We start from the raw sequence: 19,406 nt of genomic DNA, 5'->3' as shown, positions 1-19,406 counted from the left end.
GCTTCAGAGCACTGAATGCCTTCCCTTTGTCTCCTTTTATTGTGACCAAACCAGACCTAGTATCAACAGACCTGTGTTCAGATTCTCTTTTTCATTTACCATAAATGCAAGTTTAGCTGTTATAATGTAAGTGAGCTCATTGCTAATCAAACACTGTAATGATTAACTCTTGAATTACTCTGTGGTCACAGTAACTTTTCATAAGCTTTCTGTGATATCTATAAAACATTCACTGTGCTCAGTGTTTTCAAAAATGATTTCAGTAAAACATGTCTGAAAATGTACATTAAACATTTGTTCTGTTTTCTGTTATCCTCTTAATTTGTTAAAATCATTTTCTAATTGAATCTCTTTATGGCCTGTATAGTAAACATGTAGCTCCATTTTCATATGAAAAGTACCAATCGCTGATATTTTAGTGGGTCACTTTAAAATGTATTTGGCAAATATATGCATATGAGGAATGTATAGAGCATATGTACATTGTACTCTACACTGTGCATATAACAACATGCACAGATGTGGCAATAATTTATGGATTGTGTAATATATCAGGATTAATTTATATCATCAGCATTCCGATCTGAATATCATTTTTTTTTCCTTTTTGAAAAAAAAATAGCTCTTGCTCTTTCCGAGGGATTATCTTGGTTGGAAATGATTTGATTGTCCACTGGTACTGTGATACATGTGGCTTGACCTAAATTTTGGCACTTTGCAGCATTTCATAATTAAGTATCTGCAAGCCCCGGTGTTAATTGTCCTGTTAAATGTCCCAGTCGCACCATAATGATATGAAATTCAAGCACGGAACTTGTTCACATTGCTTAAATATGAAGCTTTTTCTTTTTTACGTAAATTTTGTACTCTGAATTTTGTATTTCTGTCAAAAATCTTACTGATTCTGTTACATTGTCTTGTACATTGTGTGTTTGATTTTTCCTTTTCTTTCTCTCTCTACTCCCTTTTTTTTGAGTGACCAATGTCTTTCTCTTATCATTGCTAAAAAGTAGTATGAGATGTCTCGTGCTGGTACCACTTGGGACAATCTGATGAGAGCTAGATTATGCATGCCTATGATTTTATTTTAATACTCATATTTCAAGAATAAACAATACAAAATCAACAATCAATCTCGTCTAAGTATTATTTATTTCCAGTTGAAGAACCTCTTTTAAAAAAGTACTGGTTTTAATTTGTGATAACATTATAAAATTTAATATAAAATAAACATCTGTCAGAATGAATTAGCCTGGGTGCATTTGCCAATGGTCGGTCTCCCACCTTAGGCAGGGGTGATAAAACATTTTTCTCACACATTTGTGGACACCAACTTTGTTATTTCAACACCAGGGGGGTATTCCAGAAAGCGGGTTTAGTGAAAACTCGTTTTGCTAAGACGATGAAGCCATAGGGCTTTTCTATTAGGAGGTTTACTACTTACTCTGAGTTAACAACTAACTAAGTTTTCACTAAGCCCGCTTTCTGGAATACCCCCCAGGTTATTGTCTGAAATATTTAAGTGACCATCATTCTGTCAGGTGTTGTAAACTACATTCACTCCCCTGTCTTGTTCAAAACCTTGATCAACCTGCTTTGTTCTTTAATTATTGTTAGACGTTCTGTGTTTTTAAACACATATTTCAGCCTCCACCCCCAAAGTAACATATTACTTTGGGGGGCCCTTTGAATCCACCCCGCAAAACCTTTCTAAATAAGCCTGCAAAGTTATGTACATAATTATCACCGTCACGTTGGTCAACCGTATGTAAATGTTGGAAGCTCTTCTCATTTGATCCGTTCTAATGCAGGGATGCATCCTCAATAAATAGGCGTTCTACTGAAAAGAAATGCCATCTAGTGGTACCTCTCTAAGAATTTAGTCAACCAACAGGCATTCTTAATTAGCTCAGTCTTTCGATTTGGTATGTCTTGTTCAATGCCTGTAGAATAATGCTTTCGGCCACTCCGAACATTAGGTCTAACGACGGCCACCATCATCAAGTGTTCACCTGAAATAAGGTCTAGTTTTCGCGGGCCGGAGTCCTGCAGATGTCTGACCTCACCACATAAACTCACGCTGATTTCATCCTATAAAGCACGTCTGCTTTTCCGTGAACTATAATGCGACTAGCGTGATTGGTAGAAATCCAAAAGAAACTATGAGCTCGGGTTCTGCACCCTCAAGTGTCCTCTATTTTATGTGATATGGCGACTGCATATTAGTAAGTGTTTCAGACTTCGTTCGAGCAGACCAAAAGCAGTTAAGCACAGCTTAACACACTATCTACTAACCTTTCAGCAGCCACCCATGGCAAAAAGTAAACAACACCTTAAAATGGATTCCCATTAGAACTTACACGGCGACCTGCTTTCATCATCTGATTGGACATGTGGAGCATGAATGAACGCTGGCGTCTGCAGCAAGGTAAATAGCTGATTGGCTTCAAGGCACTGTCGCTCATCCTCGACCCCTCCCTCTCTTAATGCAGCATGGGGAAAAGAATGGAACAAAATGAAGGCTTTGTAGCATAGCGGCGGTATTTAGAACGAAACCACAGTATCATTGTAGATGAAAAAAGAAAGGTAAGTACCCTTTATTACTGTCGTAAGTAAATCGGGCAATGGCTTGGATCACTGTTGTTGTTTCTGTTTTCCTTAAACCAGTTGACGCGAGAGGTGTTATTCACATTGCAGCAATGTGAAACGCAGCGCGTTCGCCACGTTCGTCAAACTGCTAAGCTACTTAGCATTGGTTAGCTGGCTTTTGCTTACCACAACAATCTAGTCATTACCAGTCACCATATTTCTTAATAACAGTAAAAGTTACGTTGCAGCTGCCACCATTAGCTTCGTATGTGATGCGTAATCATTCAGATGATGTTCATGTTTGTGTCGTGTATCGTCTCCAGTTTAAACGTAGGTTACCTTATCGCTTACCATGTTTGGCCGCTAGTTCAACCCATCATGAGGATACATTGGTTAGCTATTCTCGCTAGCTGAGCTGCATACCACGTTGTAGCATGTGCGAATCAGCTGTCATTAGCTCACCAGTCACCGATCTTTCGCACAGGCTGTGGTTTAAACTTCATTTGTTTGGTGATAGGGTGTTTGCACAATTCACTAACTTTTGCCCATGTAATCTGTTTGCTAGTACTCAGTATACATACGTGATTTGCTAATGCAACTGTTGGTGTTGGGTACAACGCAGCTGTTTGAAGGAGATGAGTAAAAGTTGACTCGCATCAACGTGTCAGTGCAACAATGTTACCTCATGTTACCCGAAATAAGAGCTGAAGTTACCTTAACCCTGTTACCTTGTACGTATACACTGCAAATTGGAAACTTAATGTGTCGTTTGCAAAATTAACCTCATACAAGATTTTTTACCCAGTTATGTGATTGAGAGAACTGAACACATATAATGACATGGATATGTAAGAGCAATAATTAAAGGAAGTTTACTCCATTTTGTTGTTTCTGTGTTAGCCCCTTGGCAGACACAGTGAACTGTTATGCTGCTTAACTGATAGTTTAAAATATTGTAGGCGCCCATCTCAGGTCCTCATAGTCTAAATTCTATGCCAAGTTCTTTACACTGCATTTTATAGATTCATTTTGATTGTTTTAGCTAATGAATTCTACTGTTTATTGTGAGGGGGAAAATACTCGGAACGTTAAGTTGGTTGAGCTCGAGCAAATTTTGCTGTAGCTACAGAGTAATCTGGGTACGTCAGTTGTAGCGAGCTAATTACACGGCCTGAGAAATTGGCACGTGTCCAGTACAGCTATAGAAAATTCAAAAGCACCACAGTCTCTAAAAAACAGCCAGATTTTTCTCGATTTCAGCATTGCTGGGAAATTACTCTGTGTCTAAAGAAGCGTAGGTATGTCCCCACGTCTCTTTATTGCCCAGTGTAAGAACGCTCAATACCATGTGCTGCAGATAGCGTCGTTTTTCTTGATCATGCTGTGAAAGTGGACGAGGTCGTGTGTTAAGATCACGTACTTTTACATTCTTATCACTTCTCTCATTCACCCTGTCCCTCCTACCACCACCACAACAATACAGGGTTCAGCGTTATCCTCACAAAGAAAGGGGTCTAATGTTGTAATGTATATTGACACGAACTGACACGACAAAATAAAGCCACTAATAAGCTGTACAGTATTCTCGGAGACATAGGCGTATCGTTGAGAGAAAAATGCAATTTCGGCAATGCTCATTGGCTGTTAATGTCAGCTAAGTCATAACTGTATATTGTAGACTAATTCACATTTTACTAGAGTAACATACGCTGTGCCAAGGGGGAAAACAAACCGATGGTAGACACTACCAGTATTCTGGTGAATGGACAATTTAGCCTATATATCAGTCCAAAAATTATGGGTGGGGGGGTGGGTGTTGAAGTGAGAGTAATAAAACACGCTGTGCGTGTCTCAGTCTGTGGAAGCATTAGCATCATTGTGCTCAGCTGTGCCGTAGATAGGAGGGCTGTGTCACTATTAATTGTATCAGTAACAGCACATGAAGGTTAGCCTGCCCTTGTGGTTCTGATGCATGTGCAGCCTCAGTACTCCTCTCTGCTGTACGTCAGCACCAGTGCTGATGAGTAAGCCTGTTATACCCCACACTATGGGCTGTGTGGAGAGAGAGCATGCCTTTTCTTTTTTTTTTCACTCTCTTGTAGCCTATATAGACAAACCCTGCATTTGTGAAAGATGCAGTGATGGTTGACCAATGAAAATGTTTCTGTTGAGTTAAGAACGTCCCAGTCGCTGCCGACAAAAAACAGTTCTTTCTCAAGGGATTGTAGCTAATTGTTTTTAAATTATAGTTCCACTGACGCAAGAACATTACTGACATCAAAGCAGGCAAATGAATTGATTTTAACATGCTGCTTTAGTCATTACGTCTCGTAGAGAAAATATCTACTGTCTGCCGGCATATTTCCCAACATAGGAAATGCCATGTTTGATGAGGCTTCTCCCTCAGACAGCAGACAGTGGTTGTGAAAACTTGGAAAATTTTACTATCCAAGGAGAAACGCCCCGCCCCCCCCCCAAAAAAAACCCACACACACACACAAGCTGCACTCTACAACATCAACGTCTTTATATTGTTCTGATGATAATGAGCTTTAGAGAAAGCGTTACTCGTTTTTCATTTTTAATGGAAAATTATGTTATAGAGGGATCATAAAGCCATGGGAAATAGTGGAAAAAACACATAACTGTGATGTTGGGGAGACTTTGTAAACTAATGTGGATTCTTGCTGATGGGTGGAAAACAAACCTGTTCACCAGAGATTGAGTTAGAGTTTAAAATGAACTCATTTCTGAGGGGACAAACTCAGTAAGATAATGTCAGTCCTCAAAGCCATCAAAAGCTAGGGATAGCCAAAACAACCCGTCTTTATACTGTGATACTCATAGAAATGATCAATAATGCTTAGGGTATATACTCTGTGCGACCTTGGAGACGCCAGTAACGGAAGCCTTTCCTCATAGATTCACAGATGTTATATCTGTAACGGACCCATAAATGATAGATGGGCTTATGTAACATGAATATGTCTCAGTGCATGAGCATCAGTATGAACATCCATAAGACACGTACAGGACCAAATTTCAGGCTCTCAGATCTTGCCCGCAGGTCTACGCTAATCACTCTCCCTAAATAACCTTAGGTGAATAGGTTGCACTCTTTGATCACACACAACAGCAGCCACACGCTGTGAGAGACACAGCTGGCTGTATTTTCCAACTACATAAGCCTGACAGAATGGGAGCTGACACTGCATGCTTTGACTTCCTCCTGGGGACACACACATGCACACAGGCTTTGTACCGTCTCACAGGTTAGCTACCTTGTAGCTGTTATGTAATTTTAGGGACCGCTGCCAAGATCTTACCTGACTCTTCCATCGCATTCAGCCTCTCTGCACTATGCTTACATCAGGCCAAGTCGTGATGTCAGCGTTACTAAAGATGGCACAGTGTCAGGAATAGACAATGCTTTGTGACGCCATATTGAACTTTACACCAATCACCAAGCTACTGACAATGTAAACCACTTGTTGTAGCTTTATTCTAAACAATTTGTTCTGCGTTAAAAATCTCCAAATATTGAAACAAGGTAGAAGTCTTATTCGTACTGCAGTTAGACATGGATGTTTTCATCAAGGGCGATACTCCGTAACTCCCTCAACAATGAGCTACTTTATCCCATGGCATAGAATCCATTAAACAATTAAGCAAGTCCGGTTGTTTTGTGTTTATTTGCAGTGATGCGCAATGCCAATCGTGGACAAGCTCAAAGAGGCCCTAAAGCCAGGACGGAAGGATTCTGCCGACGAAGGCGACCTTAATAAACTCCTGGCCTCCTCCGCTAAGAAAGTTCTGTTACAGAAGATTGAGTTTGAGCCAGCCAGCAAAGGCTTCTGCTACCAACTCGAAACACTCAAGACCAAGTATGTTATTCTGAACCCGAAGAATGACGGTGCTTCGGCACAGAAGAACCCAGAACCGGCCCAGATCAAAAGACAAGGTCTGTTGTGGTTCTGGAACTTCAGCATTGTAATAGTTTTGTGTGACAGTATGTGTTTTTACTGAATCCAACATGAGATATTCCAACTAGGTGCAAAGTTGTCATTTCTGTGGATTCATGTTGTTAAAGATGGATTACAATGCATATAAATTTCATGGGACCAAACTATATTCAGGGCTGGAGTCTTGTGTAGTGTTTGTGTTGAAATAGTACAAATTAGAAATGTGTATTTATAGTGAATTTGTGTATGTTTTGCGCTTAACAATCACTGTATCCTTATTCATTTCTGTAGTTTCTGAGAGCATAACTGGGGGCCAGAGTGATGGTATTCCTGCTCCACAGAAGATACTTTTCCCAGGGAACAGGCTCTCTATGCGGTGGGAGCGGGTTTATAGGGTGGGAGCCGGCCTCCACAACCTGGGAAACACCTGCTTCCTCAACTCCACTGTGCAGTGTCTCACCTACACCCCTCCTTTAGCCAATTACCTTCTCTCCAAGGAGCATAGCCGCGCCTGTGAGTCTGCTGCATGTCAATCATCAGTGTTAATGATGGGTTAATAGTTACTTTTAGTAGTAACTGTGTTTAGGATAAATGTAAGGAATGGTTTTAGAAACACCATTAGCTGTTTGAGTTATTTATTCACGGTGTATAGAGATGTTTTGGGTTGTCACTACTAAAATGATTGGAATAGACATTAGGTGTCGGATTGGGATTAAAAAAAAAGGTCATATTGGACCTCTAACCTAGTCTTGTGTGTTTCTTCCAGGCCACCAATCAGGATTTTGCATGATCTGTATTATGCAAAACCACATCATCCAAGCCTTTGCCAACACAGGCAATGCCATCAAGCCTGTATCTTTCATCAGAGACCTGAAGAGTAAGGACACTTTCACGTTATTCTTAGTGATCTTGTGTATGTGTTTTTGTGTTGGAGGTTGTTAGGTAGGGTAAACCCTCGAACAGGGTCAGAAGAGCAAATAGATTGGGCAATATGGAATGGAAAGTTTGTGATGGAAGTTCTGTGGGTAGCTAATAATGTAGTGAGTCATTGTGGACTCTCTGTAGCAGTTGCTTAACTGTTTGGTCATAAGCAGTGACGTCACAGAGAATTCGCATCATACAGTGGCGCTGTGTTATCATCTCAGGAGAGAATGCCACTGTACCCCTCCCCTTCCCTAATCTCTCTTTCCTTCCCACTTCCACTCTTTTGTCTGACTCTCACTGCAGTATATACCCTTCCCTCACCCCCCCCCCCCCCCTTTTCCTTCCCTGGCTTCTATGCACTCTCTCTCACCTTGTGAGTGCATCCTGGGACTAGTATCATTAACAGAAAATCACAGCTGTTATCAGTTCGCAGACAGAAAACATGTACTTCATAGCTACAAAGAATTTACACACTCTGTGTTAATTTCTTTGCCCTTTAGATTCTTGTCTTTCATGTCATTTCTGCCACGTTTTCAGTCATTTGGGCCTTACCCTGTGTTTAATGTCTAATCCTCATTTACACTGATAAACAACACAGCTTCAGAGTAGGTTTATATGTGTTACTTTTTGATTAACCTCCCATGGATTCATTTGCAGTTTTTCAATGTAAAGCCATTTTACTATATGGATAAAATTCTAATAGAGTAGCATAATGTATTGATTTTTCCTGTCTTTCAGAGATTGCTCGACATTTTCGATTTGGGAGCCAGGAGGATGCCCATGAATTCTTGCGGTACACTATTGACGCAATGCAGAAAGCCTGTCTTAATGGCTACCCCAAGTAAGCCTTGAATTTTCATTAGGCGTTTTGATTTTGAATGAGGGCAGATTAAAATAGTTGCCTGTTCTGTTGTTGTAATGAAAGGAATGGCAGCAATTCCACTTTCCCCTCTTTTTCTCTCTCTCTCTCTCCAGATTGGACAGGCAGACACAGGCCACAACATTGGTTCATCAGATTTTTGGCGGCTACCTAAGGTCACGAGGTAGATAAATCTATGTTTCATTTGAATCAGCAAAATAATTTTCAGCGTACACAGCACTTAAATTTTTACAACTAGTCTAGATGCCTAGAAAACTGTTTTAACAAGAGAACAAGTTCTATCTTGATTTGCATTGAGTTTTTTTGTTTTTGTTTTTTTTCTTCTCTTCTCCCCAGTGAAGTGTTCCATTTGTAAGAGTGTGTCGGACACTTATGACCCTTACCTGGACATAGCTGTTGAGATTCGGGTGAGTTAGCAGGTGTACAATCTGTGCTGTGATGTTTAAGAGAAATGGTTTTTTTTTTGTTTTGTTTTTTGTTTTTTTCATCGCTTAGAAAGGAGAATGTGTCTGAATAGCTCTCTGTCTGTCCCTGTTAGCAAGCGGCCAACATCGTCCGTGCTTTGGAACTATTTGTCAAACCCGATGTATTGAGCGGCGAGAACGCTTATATGTGTGCCAAGTGAGTTTCATGCGTTATTTATTTCTTAACTCAGTATTGGTATTTATATTGAATTGTAAACTCATTTCGCAGCATTCAAAATGTTGGACTAATGCCCAACCTCTCAATCTTTAGGTGTAAGAAAAAAGTTCCAGCGACAAAACGATTCACGGTTCATCGAACATCCAATGTTCTGACCCTGTCCCTCAAAAGGTTCGCCAATTTCAGCGGGGGAAAAATTACCAAGGTTTGGATTTTAACCTTCCACAGTGTGTTTGCAATGCTCTGTTTTATGTACTGTCGTCTGCGAATTCGTCCGTCATTCATGTTTAGTTTCTCCTTTCTTTCACCTAGGATGTTGGTTATCCGGAATTCCTGAACATTCGCCCCTACATGTCCCAGAGCACAGGAGACCCTGTGATGTATGGCCTCTATGCTGTTTTGGTGCATTCTGGGTACAGTTGCCATGCTGGGCACTACTACTGCTATGTTAAGGTGAGTATCTGAGTTTAACCTGAGGCGATGGATGTTATCTGCTATGTGTGTGATTTACCTCGTGGAGAATGTTGGAGGAATCTGGAGAAGACAATGATTCTTCCTCTCTCCCTTCAGGCCAGTAATGGGCAATGGTACCAGATGAATGACTCCATGGTACATTCCAGTAACATCAAGGTCGTCCTCAATCAACAGGCATATGTGCTCTTCTACCTGAGGTAATGATTGTCACGTCTTATGCTGTGGGACTGTATTTTAGGTTGTAACCTTTTACAAAACAACTCAACTCAAACTTTTTTGTTTCTTTTGTCTTACAGGATTCCCGAAACCAAGAAGAATGTGGATGGGCCAGTATCAAAGCAGGGTTTTGTACACCCTGCGAAGAACAATTTGGCTTCAGAACAACTTAAGAAGACCACTCTGAATGGACCCCTCTCCTCGCCCCAGGTTACCAAGGTGAATATGCTGAGTAACATACCAGAGGGATATCCATTCCAGAGTCCTTATAATAAAGTTCACATAATAAATTTGTTGTAAACATAAATAATGTTAATGTACAGAATATATGCTGTGATTTTCAGTGTGATCCCTAACAAGGTATGTGTCTTCTCATCTTAAATAACTGTTGTTTCTTTGTTCTTCTCAGAAGTTGGACCCCTCCCAACTGAGAAAGATCCAGTCCATGGATGGGGGCATGGGAGTGGCAGTGCCAAGGAATGGCACCAGTGTCCCATCTCCCAAAATGTCCAATGGCGTGTCTTCAGCTCACGCTTTGTCCAAGCTGTCCGGTGGCCCCACGCTGATTGAAGAGCCCTTCAAAAAACTGAAGAAGCCCTCTCCTCAGCTGCAGGCTCGCAGTAGCACCCCGGCACCCTCCAACGGCCTGGCCAAACCAGAGACTGAAAGGAGGAATGGAACGGAGAACCGTGGACTGGCACCATCTACCTCACTCAAGTCCCTATCCGACTCTTCATCAGCCGACACCTCAGAGTCTAAGGTAGCGTTGCTAGTCTGTACTCTGTCATCTACTCCTGCTCAGGCTACATGGTCCTGCTGTGCCCAGTAAGGCACTGTCTATGTCTTCACGCACAAACGTCGAGAGCGGCATGCATAGACCAGCGGTTTCCTATTCTAGTTGTAGATATCCACATGGCTGCTTATTTTAGTTCTAGGCCAGAACCCGATTGCCTGATCTCTCTGGTGACTAACTTAATGATTGACTGACTGAGCTGAACTTTGTGTGTTGTTGCGTGGTTAGAACAAGAAAATGGGAAACAGTAACTGAAATGTTATGAAAATGTAATGAAATGGCTTTAACTTGTTTTTTTTTTTGTTTTTTATGATGATAATAATAATACAAAGTTGAGCTGTGTTACATTTATAGATCTCAAGATTCATTTGTTTTCTCTGGCGCCATTTTTAGGACTCAATCGGCACTCGGAGCGCGCCTGTCGGGGACCTGACCACAGCCCCCAAAAATGGCGTGAATGGGACAGGATCTCCTGCAAAGAGTGCGGCGCGGTTGGGTGCAGAGGAGCAAAAGGCAAAACTGAAGCCCCAAGCCCTCACCAACATCACATCAGAAGCCACCAGCACTATGTCCCCTCCACCTGCCAAGAGGCTAGCTTTGTCTGCCAAGAAGGTGAACCTAGACTTCATTTAATGGCATTCTCATTACCCTTCTGGATGTTGTGTTTAGTCATGGAGCTGTGTGTGTCTGTGTTGTCTTTTGCCTGCTGCCTGTCCTCCTCACCCTGTCTGTACTGTGAAGTTGGTTATGTATCCCTGCAAATGGGTTTTAGGCCTTTGCTGACGATTACTACTGTAGTAATTCTCCATATAATTGATGCTAGCATGTCAAATGACGTCTCTTTACTCCTGTCTCTGTACAGCTACTCAAATAAGCACTTGCTGTCTTTTAGAATTTCTTTGTCGTTTTTTGGGTTTGAATTCTTTTTTTTCTAACCATTTCTAATTCTTCTCTGCCATACCCTTTTTTCCCCCCATTCGTTCTTTTTGTCTTGATTTTTCTCTTGGTTTGGATCCCTCCTCTGTCATGTTCATGGCAATGTTTTTTTTTAGACCACCAAGTTTTTATTTATGTCAATAACTGCAGGCCAATCACAGCCGGAGTCTGAGCAGCACCAGCACTGAGGCTCCGCCCAACCCATCCCACCATCTGTCAAATGACCCCACACATTCAGCTCAACTTCACCTTCTCACCTCTGCCTCATCGGACCAGCGCTACAGGTACTGACTGCCAACACAACACTCAGAAACCACCAAACCTTGAGGGCATTTGTTCTTTAAATAGTGTTTTGTAGAAAGGTTTCTCATCTCTGTCCTTGGGCCTCATTTGATGACCCATTTTCTCTGACCAACAGCAATAGACTTGATTATCAGGGCTTTGGTGAGTTTACTATTATTAGATCATTAGAATTATGCATGTTGGTTCTGCGAGGGAACACAATCAGTTAAGTTGGAGTAATGCTTCTGTTATTTGTGCGAATGAACCTGTATGCCTTTTATTTCTAATGTTGACATGTTTGTATGGTTTCCGTGCAGGGTTGTACCATTCCATTCACCCAAGCTGCAGTCTCCTCCTGTGACTCACGATCAACAAAGCTTTAAAAACGACAGCCCCGCAAAAGAGTCCCCCTCTACCCTGAAGAGTCCCATACTCACCATGTCCCCGCAGATGAATGGTTTCCAGTCTAACCCTTTTGGCACCAACGGACCAATCCGGAACCAGAATATCCTGGCCCCAGACACAAGACTCACTAAAGAATCTCTCAGTCCCTCCCTAAAGAAGAAGAAAAAGAAGAAACTCAAGCGACATCACTCAGAATTAGAAGGAGAACAGCCAACTGTCACCTTATCAGACGCTCTGGCAAAACAAGAAGATTCGATCAGTGAAAAAAGGAGGAGAAAGAAAAAAAGGAAAAGAGAAGAAGACGTAAAACCTCCGGGGAACCGAAGGGAGTGCGTGCCGTCCCATCTCGAGGCCCAGGCCCAAGACGAAGACTGGTGTCTTGGAGAGACTTGGAGCATCAGGCCTGTTGCTAAAGCATCCATAGAAGAGCCCAAGCAGAAAGCAGATTTGTCCTCAGAGCAGAAACCTCAAGTTCAGCCTCAGGCCCTGCCTGTGCTTTTGCAAAACCAGTTAGCACCCCCTCTGGGCCAGGAGAAGACAGACACCATCTCAAAGAAGAAAAAGAAGAAGAAGAAGAAGAAGAAACTCAGGGAGATGTTGGACAACACAGCTACATCCTTTGTAACAGTAAGGTCAGTGTCCTGTCGTAGATGTAACTGATTTGCTTCATGACATGCGAAAGTCACTGCATCTCTGCAATACTTTTGACCTTCCCGTTTTAGAGTTTCATTTCCTCTTCATTTGTCCACCACAGTTCTGCGGTTAAGGATGCAGTTACCACAGAAAGCAAGGTGAATAAGTCAGCAGTGTGTAAGAAAAAACAGAAGAAAATGAAGAAGGAGCTGAAGGATCAAGAGGCCAAACAGATAGAGGAGACAGGACATCCTGTTGACCATCTGGCGAGTCACGAATGTGAGTCGGTTTCTCAGAAGAGCAACGAGAAGACCGAGAAGATGGGCAAACCAAGCAATGGTACGGCCCCTTCCTTTTCATGCTTCCAGTTACAAAGGTTTTTACGAGAAACTTCTTAGTATAAATTACTACAGCCGACACTTTAACATTGCTTTCTTGTCCTATGCTGAAATTCCTTTTGACGCATAAAAAAAAAAAAGTCATTTCTGTATGGTGTAGATTGGGTGTCTCACTAATGTGCTACACAAGTCTACCTACCCCTCTCAGTGCCTTTTACTTGTCCCATACAGCTGCTGTGACTGTCTGGGACAGTCAGGTTAAGGATGGCTACAAGCGTACTGAGAACCCCTCAGGAGCAGATGACGTGTCTGGGAAAGGGCCTTGCCCTGCCCCCATGGCCTGGGATGGCAAGAGGAGCAACTCTGTGGTGGAAGAGCTCCTGAAGAACTCTTTAGATAAAGCTTACGGAACAGAGGGTAATCCCAGTTGAGCTCACTCCGTCTTTATAAGGGTTTTAATCTGACTTAGTTAATTGTTCAGGTCAGTGCTTTCTTAATTTGTTCTTGCTAGAACTATCGGCCCCGTATGTTGATGCTCCCGATTCAATTAAACAAAACCTTGGACAGTTAAGTGAACGAGTCGATCCCACTGTGTCACCATGAAGTTAAAGCAAAAAAATCTTTATAATATAGGGACCTGCAAGAAACGATTGTAAAACGCTGGTTTGATTTCTTCCAAACAACTGACCATTGCTTAAGTTCATGTGCCAAGTTGAAGTGTTGAGTGACTTGCTGTTTGTAAACAGTCCTTAGCTGGGAAGGAGAGCTCTCTTCCATCAGTAAAGATGCCATGGAAGATGCCCGCTATGCCAAAACCGACACAGTGATAGATGAATGGGACGAAGAGTTTGACAGTGGAAAGGTAACAGCTATTTGACACCCTGACATAGCACAAATCTTTTTTCTGTCAAGTTTTGAGTCAAAGGTGCAGTCGGTAATAAGTATTTTAATCTTTAGCATCTCTTGAACTATTTTGCAATTTTATTTTGAAAACCTTCTCCCCCAGGACTGAACTATAGCACCTCCTTGTGTTTGAATGTATTAACAGATCAAGAAAATGAAAAAGTATAAAAAGGAGAAGCGAAGAAGTGGCAACGTCTTCCAGAAGATTCAGGACCGCAGGAACATGTGGTCAGTCACACCAGGGGGAAGGAGGAATAGTTTAGGCTTCCGCCGCTGAGAAGGTGAGTTGGGGGGGGGGGGGGGGGGGGGGGGGGGCAGCTGGGATATTATCTACACAACCCCCATCTCCATCAATGACCCTTTTGAATGCTCCAGACTTATGCTCAGTGACAGCTGCTGACCAGTGATGTAGCAGTTCCATTGAACCTCAGATTAAACAGACGGCCAGGAAGTCCATTGCCTGTCATGAGAAGAGACCAAAGAGCAGAGGACTGAGCGTGTTTCTGACTTGATCATTCCTGATGTACGTGTGTTTTTTTTTGTTTTTTTTCTGTTTTACTGTAGACTGATCTGAAAGGCTCTGTGATGTGGATACTGTCTGTGCGTGGGCAGAGATGCCCTTACCAGGCCAGTAGCCGTATTGGATCAGAAGATGCCAGGACCTCCCGACCTGGCTTTTCATGGACTCCAAAGGGCTTCCTCGAATGCTGCTGAACGTTTACTGTAGGCAGGATCAAAATGTCATGGCTCAGTTTAAAATTTTGACCGTAAATCGAAAACAACAACAAAACAAAACAAAACAAAGCCTTCCGTGTGAACAAAACTGTTCCTGAGTCTCTCTTAATCTCTCTACATGTTATAAGAATTTCACCAAAGCAAGATGTCAGGATGGCAGACGGCCATCCAGTTTGATGGTTAAGTCCTCGATTTGAAATGTGTATGTTATTTGATCTTATGTGGGTTTGACTCTGGTCAAACCACCAACCACTCCCAAGGCCCAGGTGCTCTTTTGGGCTATGATGACATGTTCTTCATGTAAACTGTCAGGGGTGTGTCTTCCATGTTTGCAAGCTGAATCTAGCACACAGTTCATTTTGGAGATGTGAAAACAGAAAAAAAAAGTCACTTTCCATGAATGACTTAAAACAGCTTTTAAAGGATTCGTATTCCTCCCCCACCCCCAAATCCCTGCTAAACTGGTAAATCCTTTGTAGGGAGACATACATTTTATCTGAATTACTGTATGTGTTTTCTTTAGTGTGGACAATAGGAAGCCTGTGTAGGCCTTGGAAAACCCAAATGAGTTTTATTTGAAACCTTGGCCAAGTCCAGCCTGAAAATGAATGAAAGCAACATCCCTGATACAAAGCTGCAGTATCATATCCACTCTGTGAAAATGTAACTCTCTCGAGGATGTCATCTCTTCTTATAACTGTAGTCTCAATACCGGACTAAAATTCACTCATTTCATTTCAAAGAGACGACCTTTGAAATTATTTCATTGTTCTTTGTTAATTTACATGCCTTTTTTTTATATATATATATATACATATATATACACATATACATCGCTGTTCTGAGGGCCAGCAGACATAAAGGCCCGTTTCACATATCAGTCTCCTCTCTGCCTGTTGACCTAGTGCTGGAGAAAACAAAAAAAAGAATATGTATATTGGAAGAAGGGATGTTGACTGTGAGAAGTGCTGACACATCAACAATCAGAAATCGATATACTGTACCACCTATGCAGGGCTCCATTCTCTTAAAGAGCAGCTTACGCAACCACTCATGTGCCCCTCATTTGCCAACGTTAAGCCTTTCACCTCTGTCAGGTTTGGGCAAATTAGGTATGTCCACTTTAGAACAGTGAACAGTGCAATTCATTACATCACTTAGGCAAGTACATCTTTTGGTATCCCTTGCCTAGACAAGGATTTAAGTTAGTTTTGGGCATGCTTGTACTTTGAATGGGAACTCTTCATTCAGAATGCACTTTAGCCCATGGCCAAATGTATTCATTGTGTTAGAAGCCAGATCATGGATCACAGGCCTTAATATAAAATAAATCCCACCACATCCCTCCCAGATAAGACACTTTGTTGCCCCTGTGATATTTTAATTCATATAATTTGTGGTGCAATGAAAGGCATGTACTGTGTGTGTGTGTGTGTGTGTGTGTGTGTGTGTGTGTGTGTGTGTGTGTGTGCGCATGCGCCTCAGATCTGGTTTACTCATGCCCACTTCTTAAGTCTATGCAACTCTCTGACAGGTTACCTGAAACTAGGGTTCACCTCAGGAATGAACCCCAAAACTCCCAACTCGCCCCCAGAAAGCGTGGTCTTACCATTTGCCCCTTTCATTCCATCAGACGACCTCATTTTGAAAGTTCTCCTCATCTGCCATTGTCCATTTCTGCCGACCGACATGCCGTCGAATCGGTCGCTGTGTAACATATAGGGACAAATTGGTTTCTTCCACTTGCTTAAACACAGATAAATTAGCAGTGTAATTGTCAGAATTCTACATGATGCTCTCCCATGTAGGACATTGTACAGTTCAACCTGTGTCTCTTCCCCCCCCCCTCCCCCCTTGTCCTTTCACATCCTTGTAGTAGAAACCTATGTCCTCTGATACTTCAGTTCTAGAAACGTTGCCTTGGACTTTAAACTTTAAAATGAATAGATACTATAATTGAACATTATTATTTATATGCTTCACAAATATGAAATGCACACCTTATACACAAGTGAAACCTAATGTATTTAAGGGTTGTTGAATTGTGACTGGAAAAAAAAAAAAAAAACTATATCGGCCGATAAATGTGTGAATGTGGTGTGTTTGAGAGAATGTGTTAAGCAGTCTGCATTGTCTGGGACCCTCACACATTTGCTGTAGTGCTATACAGTACTTGGAAATGGGAAATGTTGAAAAATGAGTTCCAAGCTCCTTAGAATGTGTTGATGTTTAGTGAGAAATTTACTTGAGATAGGAAATGTTCTGTTGTCTGAGAAACTGATGCTAAAGAACGCATTCTTGTCTTTTATCTATGTCATATTTACATAGATGGTTCTGTACATTGCACCACCTTTTCTGATAAAGACAAGACATTATTGAGAACAAATGACTAAATGTAATGGTGCAATAAAGTTGTGACTTTTGTGAAAAACATTAAGTCTACGTTTGTTTTACTTGCTCGCCATAAAAAAGACACAAAATATGTTGTTAAATGTTGTAGGATCGAGAAGGGGTGAAAACCACTTGTGCGTTATGTTAACGATACACGAACTAAGAAGTAAGGGTTAGGCATTACATTGTTTTAAAATTGTACGCTCTTTGAGTATTTTACAGTTGTCGTTAATGAAACTTTTTCGCTGAGCCATAAGTTAAAGCATGACATCACATCGAGTAAGGTGGAGTCATGCCCGAGGTGGGTGTGCCTAGCTTTGGACCCAGTGGGACTGGTGGTGTGACAGTCGATGAGGGTTCTGGAGGAGAAGCGGGTATCAGAGAAGAAGGGGAAACCGGGGAGAGTCGAAGAGGGCGAGACAAGGAAGGTTGAAAACGCGTAGGTGGACTCGAAGCAGAAGGTACTCCGGTGCAGTGTAGTGTGCAGAGGAAACCCTGCGCTTGCGGCAGTGACAGCCAGACCTGTCAATATGGATGAAGAAAACTACGGTAGGTCATGCAATACCTCCGTTTCATGACTGCTCACATCTTAAAGTACCAAAATAACGCTTACATATGAACAGGTACCGGTGCAGGTACTAAACATTTTCATTTGAAAATGGACCACGTTCAGAAGTAGCATCATTAACCGACGAGTTGATCGTGTCCTCCCAGCAGCATTACTCGAACTGTAAACATATTTGATGTCCTTAGTGTGTCCGAGATGAGCTCAAGTTTTGCGCCAGCACTCTGCTCTACCTGATTAACAGGTAGTCCCCTTGAATGTTACAGGATGAAAAGGGAATGAACGCTGAATTATTAAATGGAGTGGCTACCACCCAGCGCTGATTCTGCGTCAAGGCACTGAATCTGAAGAATGAATTAGACCGCACTGTGATTTATTTATTGAAGATAAATGCTAATGTCGCAATCAAAATTGCTTGCTCTTTAATAGGTAAACTTATGGTTTGTTTGTTTGCTTTTGTGTGTGTGTGTGTGTGTGTGTGTGCGCGCGCGCGTGTGTTTTGTTATTTTGTTTTCAGTTTACGGTTTTTCTTTAAAGAATGAGGCATTTACCACTCATTGTCATCCATGTCAGACTGAAGATCACAACTTCTCTGAACTTTTGGTCAGATAAATTACCTGAGAAGATGTAAATAGCGAAATTCTTTGTGAGAACTGAAACCTAACTATCTTTTAATCCTCCAAATAGTCCTTTACATGACTATCTTTAAAGATGTAGGCTAATAATGCTTCCAAAATGCAGCTAACAGTATGATGTAGAGATTCATCTCAATTATTCATCATTGAGCTTTGCTAAGTGCATAATGCATCTCAATATAGCGCTGTGGTTGTAATGGCTTCGCTGTAGGATATCATCTGCTCCAGTCCCTTCAAGGAAATTGTAGATTTAATGGCAGTTAATCTGATAAAAGCTGTAATATGATCTTCAGAGGGTGGGTATGCATGCACACAAATCTTTGTGTGTGCGGAGGTAAGATCCCTTGTTACCTTGAAGTTGACACACAAACAATGTACAAATCGAATTGAACCAAGCATATTTAACATAGAGGGCCTGAGTCTGCTGGAAACTCTAATGTAAAATCTGTGAACCAGCCTTTTACTGTAGTATGATTCTGTATGGATGGTATTTTGTTAAGAGAACTCTGTTGGATGTGTTCAGTGTTTCATCCCATCTGTACTCTGTCACACTATGCATGTTCTGCAGAGTGAATGCATATCCCATGTGGCAAGGCCTCCATATGAAACGAGAGGTTATTTCTGCGTGTGCAACTTTGGTTGTCTTAGAAGATGGGGTGGTTCAGAGGTGTTGTTTTTACACAGTTGTCTCTCGATCTTTATCAGCCAATCAACAATTTACTCTATAAAACGATATTCAGTATTGCATCAATGAGGTTTTCACCCTGCGTCTGCACCACGTCATGTAGCACTGACTCTATACAGTGCTACATGACATGGTGCAGACATTGGGCTAAGTTATAGGGCTATTTATGTTCTGTATGGTATTATTCCTGTCTCTCTCGAGTATTCATGTGCTCCATGTCTAACTGTGTTTATCTCCACCTTCAAACAGTGTGAAGTCTGACTTGTCGTGCTTGAGATTTTTGCACACAGGTGTGAATTTAGGTTATTGTGGTCATCGTGGTTATGCAATCTGGAACATCAGATCTATGTTTTGACACTTTGTAACTGTCAAGCTTGTCACATTGCCCCACCCACCGGGGATTATTAGTGACAGCTAA

The 19,406-nt window shown here is 41.7% G+C and overlaps 1 protein-coding gene across 1 annotated transcript; it reads left to right on the top strand.

Annotated features, from left to right (window-relative positions):
- The first annotated feature begins 2,510 nt into the window (after nucleotides 1–2,510).
- usp36 (ubiquitin specific peptidase 36) lies at nucleotides 2,511–15,496 on the top strand. The gene is made up of 21 exons (XM_030790192.1): nucleotides 2,511–2,586; nucleotides 6,289–6,550; nucleotides 6,843–7,064; nucleotides 7,318–7,428; nucleotides 8,214–8,316; nucleotides 8,451–8,518; nucleotides 8,692–8,762; nucleotides 8,894–8,976; nucleotides 9,091–9,202; nucleotides 9,310–9,450; nucleotides 9,568–9,668; nucleotides 9,768–9,906; nucleotides 10,097–10,447; nucleotides 10,874–11,092; nucleotides 11,567–11,700; nucleotides 12,016–12,735; nucleotides 12,858–13,075; nucleotides 13,306–13,491; nucleotides 13,821–13,936; nucleotides 14,123–14,258; nucleotides 14,542–15,496. Exons 2-20 carry the CDS (start codon nucleotides 6,298–6,300, stop codon nucleotides 14,252–14,254), a joined length of 3,480 nt encoding a protein of 1,159 aa, XP_030646052.1. The 5' UTR covers nucleotides 2,511–2,586; nucleotides 6,289–6,297; the 3' UTR covers nucleotides 14,255–14,258; nucleotides 14,542–15,496.
- Nucleotides 15,497–19,406: the final 3,910 nt, after the last annotated feature.

The sequence above is a fragment of the Chanos chanos genome, chromosome 13, assembly GCF_902362185.1.
Source record: "Chanos chanos chromosome 13, fChaCha1.1, whole genome shotgun sequence".
NCBI lineage: Eukaryota > Metazoa > Chordata > Actinopteri > Gonorynchiformes > Chanidae > Chanos > Chanos chanos.
Note: the sequence above shows the minus strand (reverse complement) of the source record. Positions and strands in the feature narration are given on the sequence as shown.

Coding starts and splice junctions, on each gene's coding strand:
- usp36 (XM_030790192.1), top strand. CDS start 6,298: ATGCCAATCGTGGACAAGCTCAAAGAGGCCCTAAAGCCAGGACGGAAG. Junction 12,736..12,857: donor ACATCCTTTGTAACAGTAAG/GTCAGTGTCCTG, acceptor TGTCCACCACAG/TTCTGCGGTTAAGGATGCAG. Junction 13,076..13,305: donor GATGGGCAAACCAAGCAATG/GTACGGCCCCTT, acceptor TGTCCCATACAG/CTGCTGTGACTGTCTGGGAC.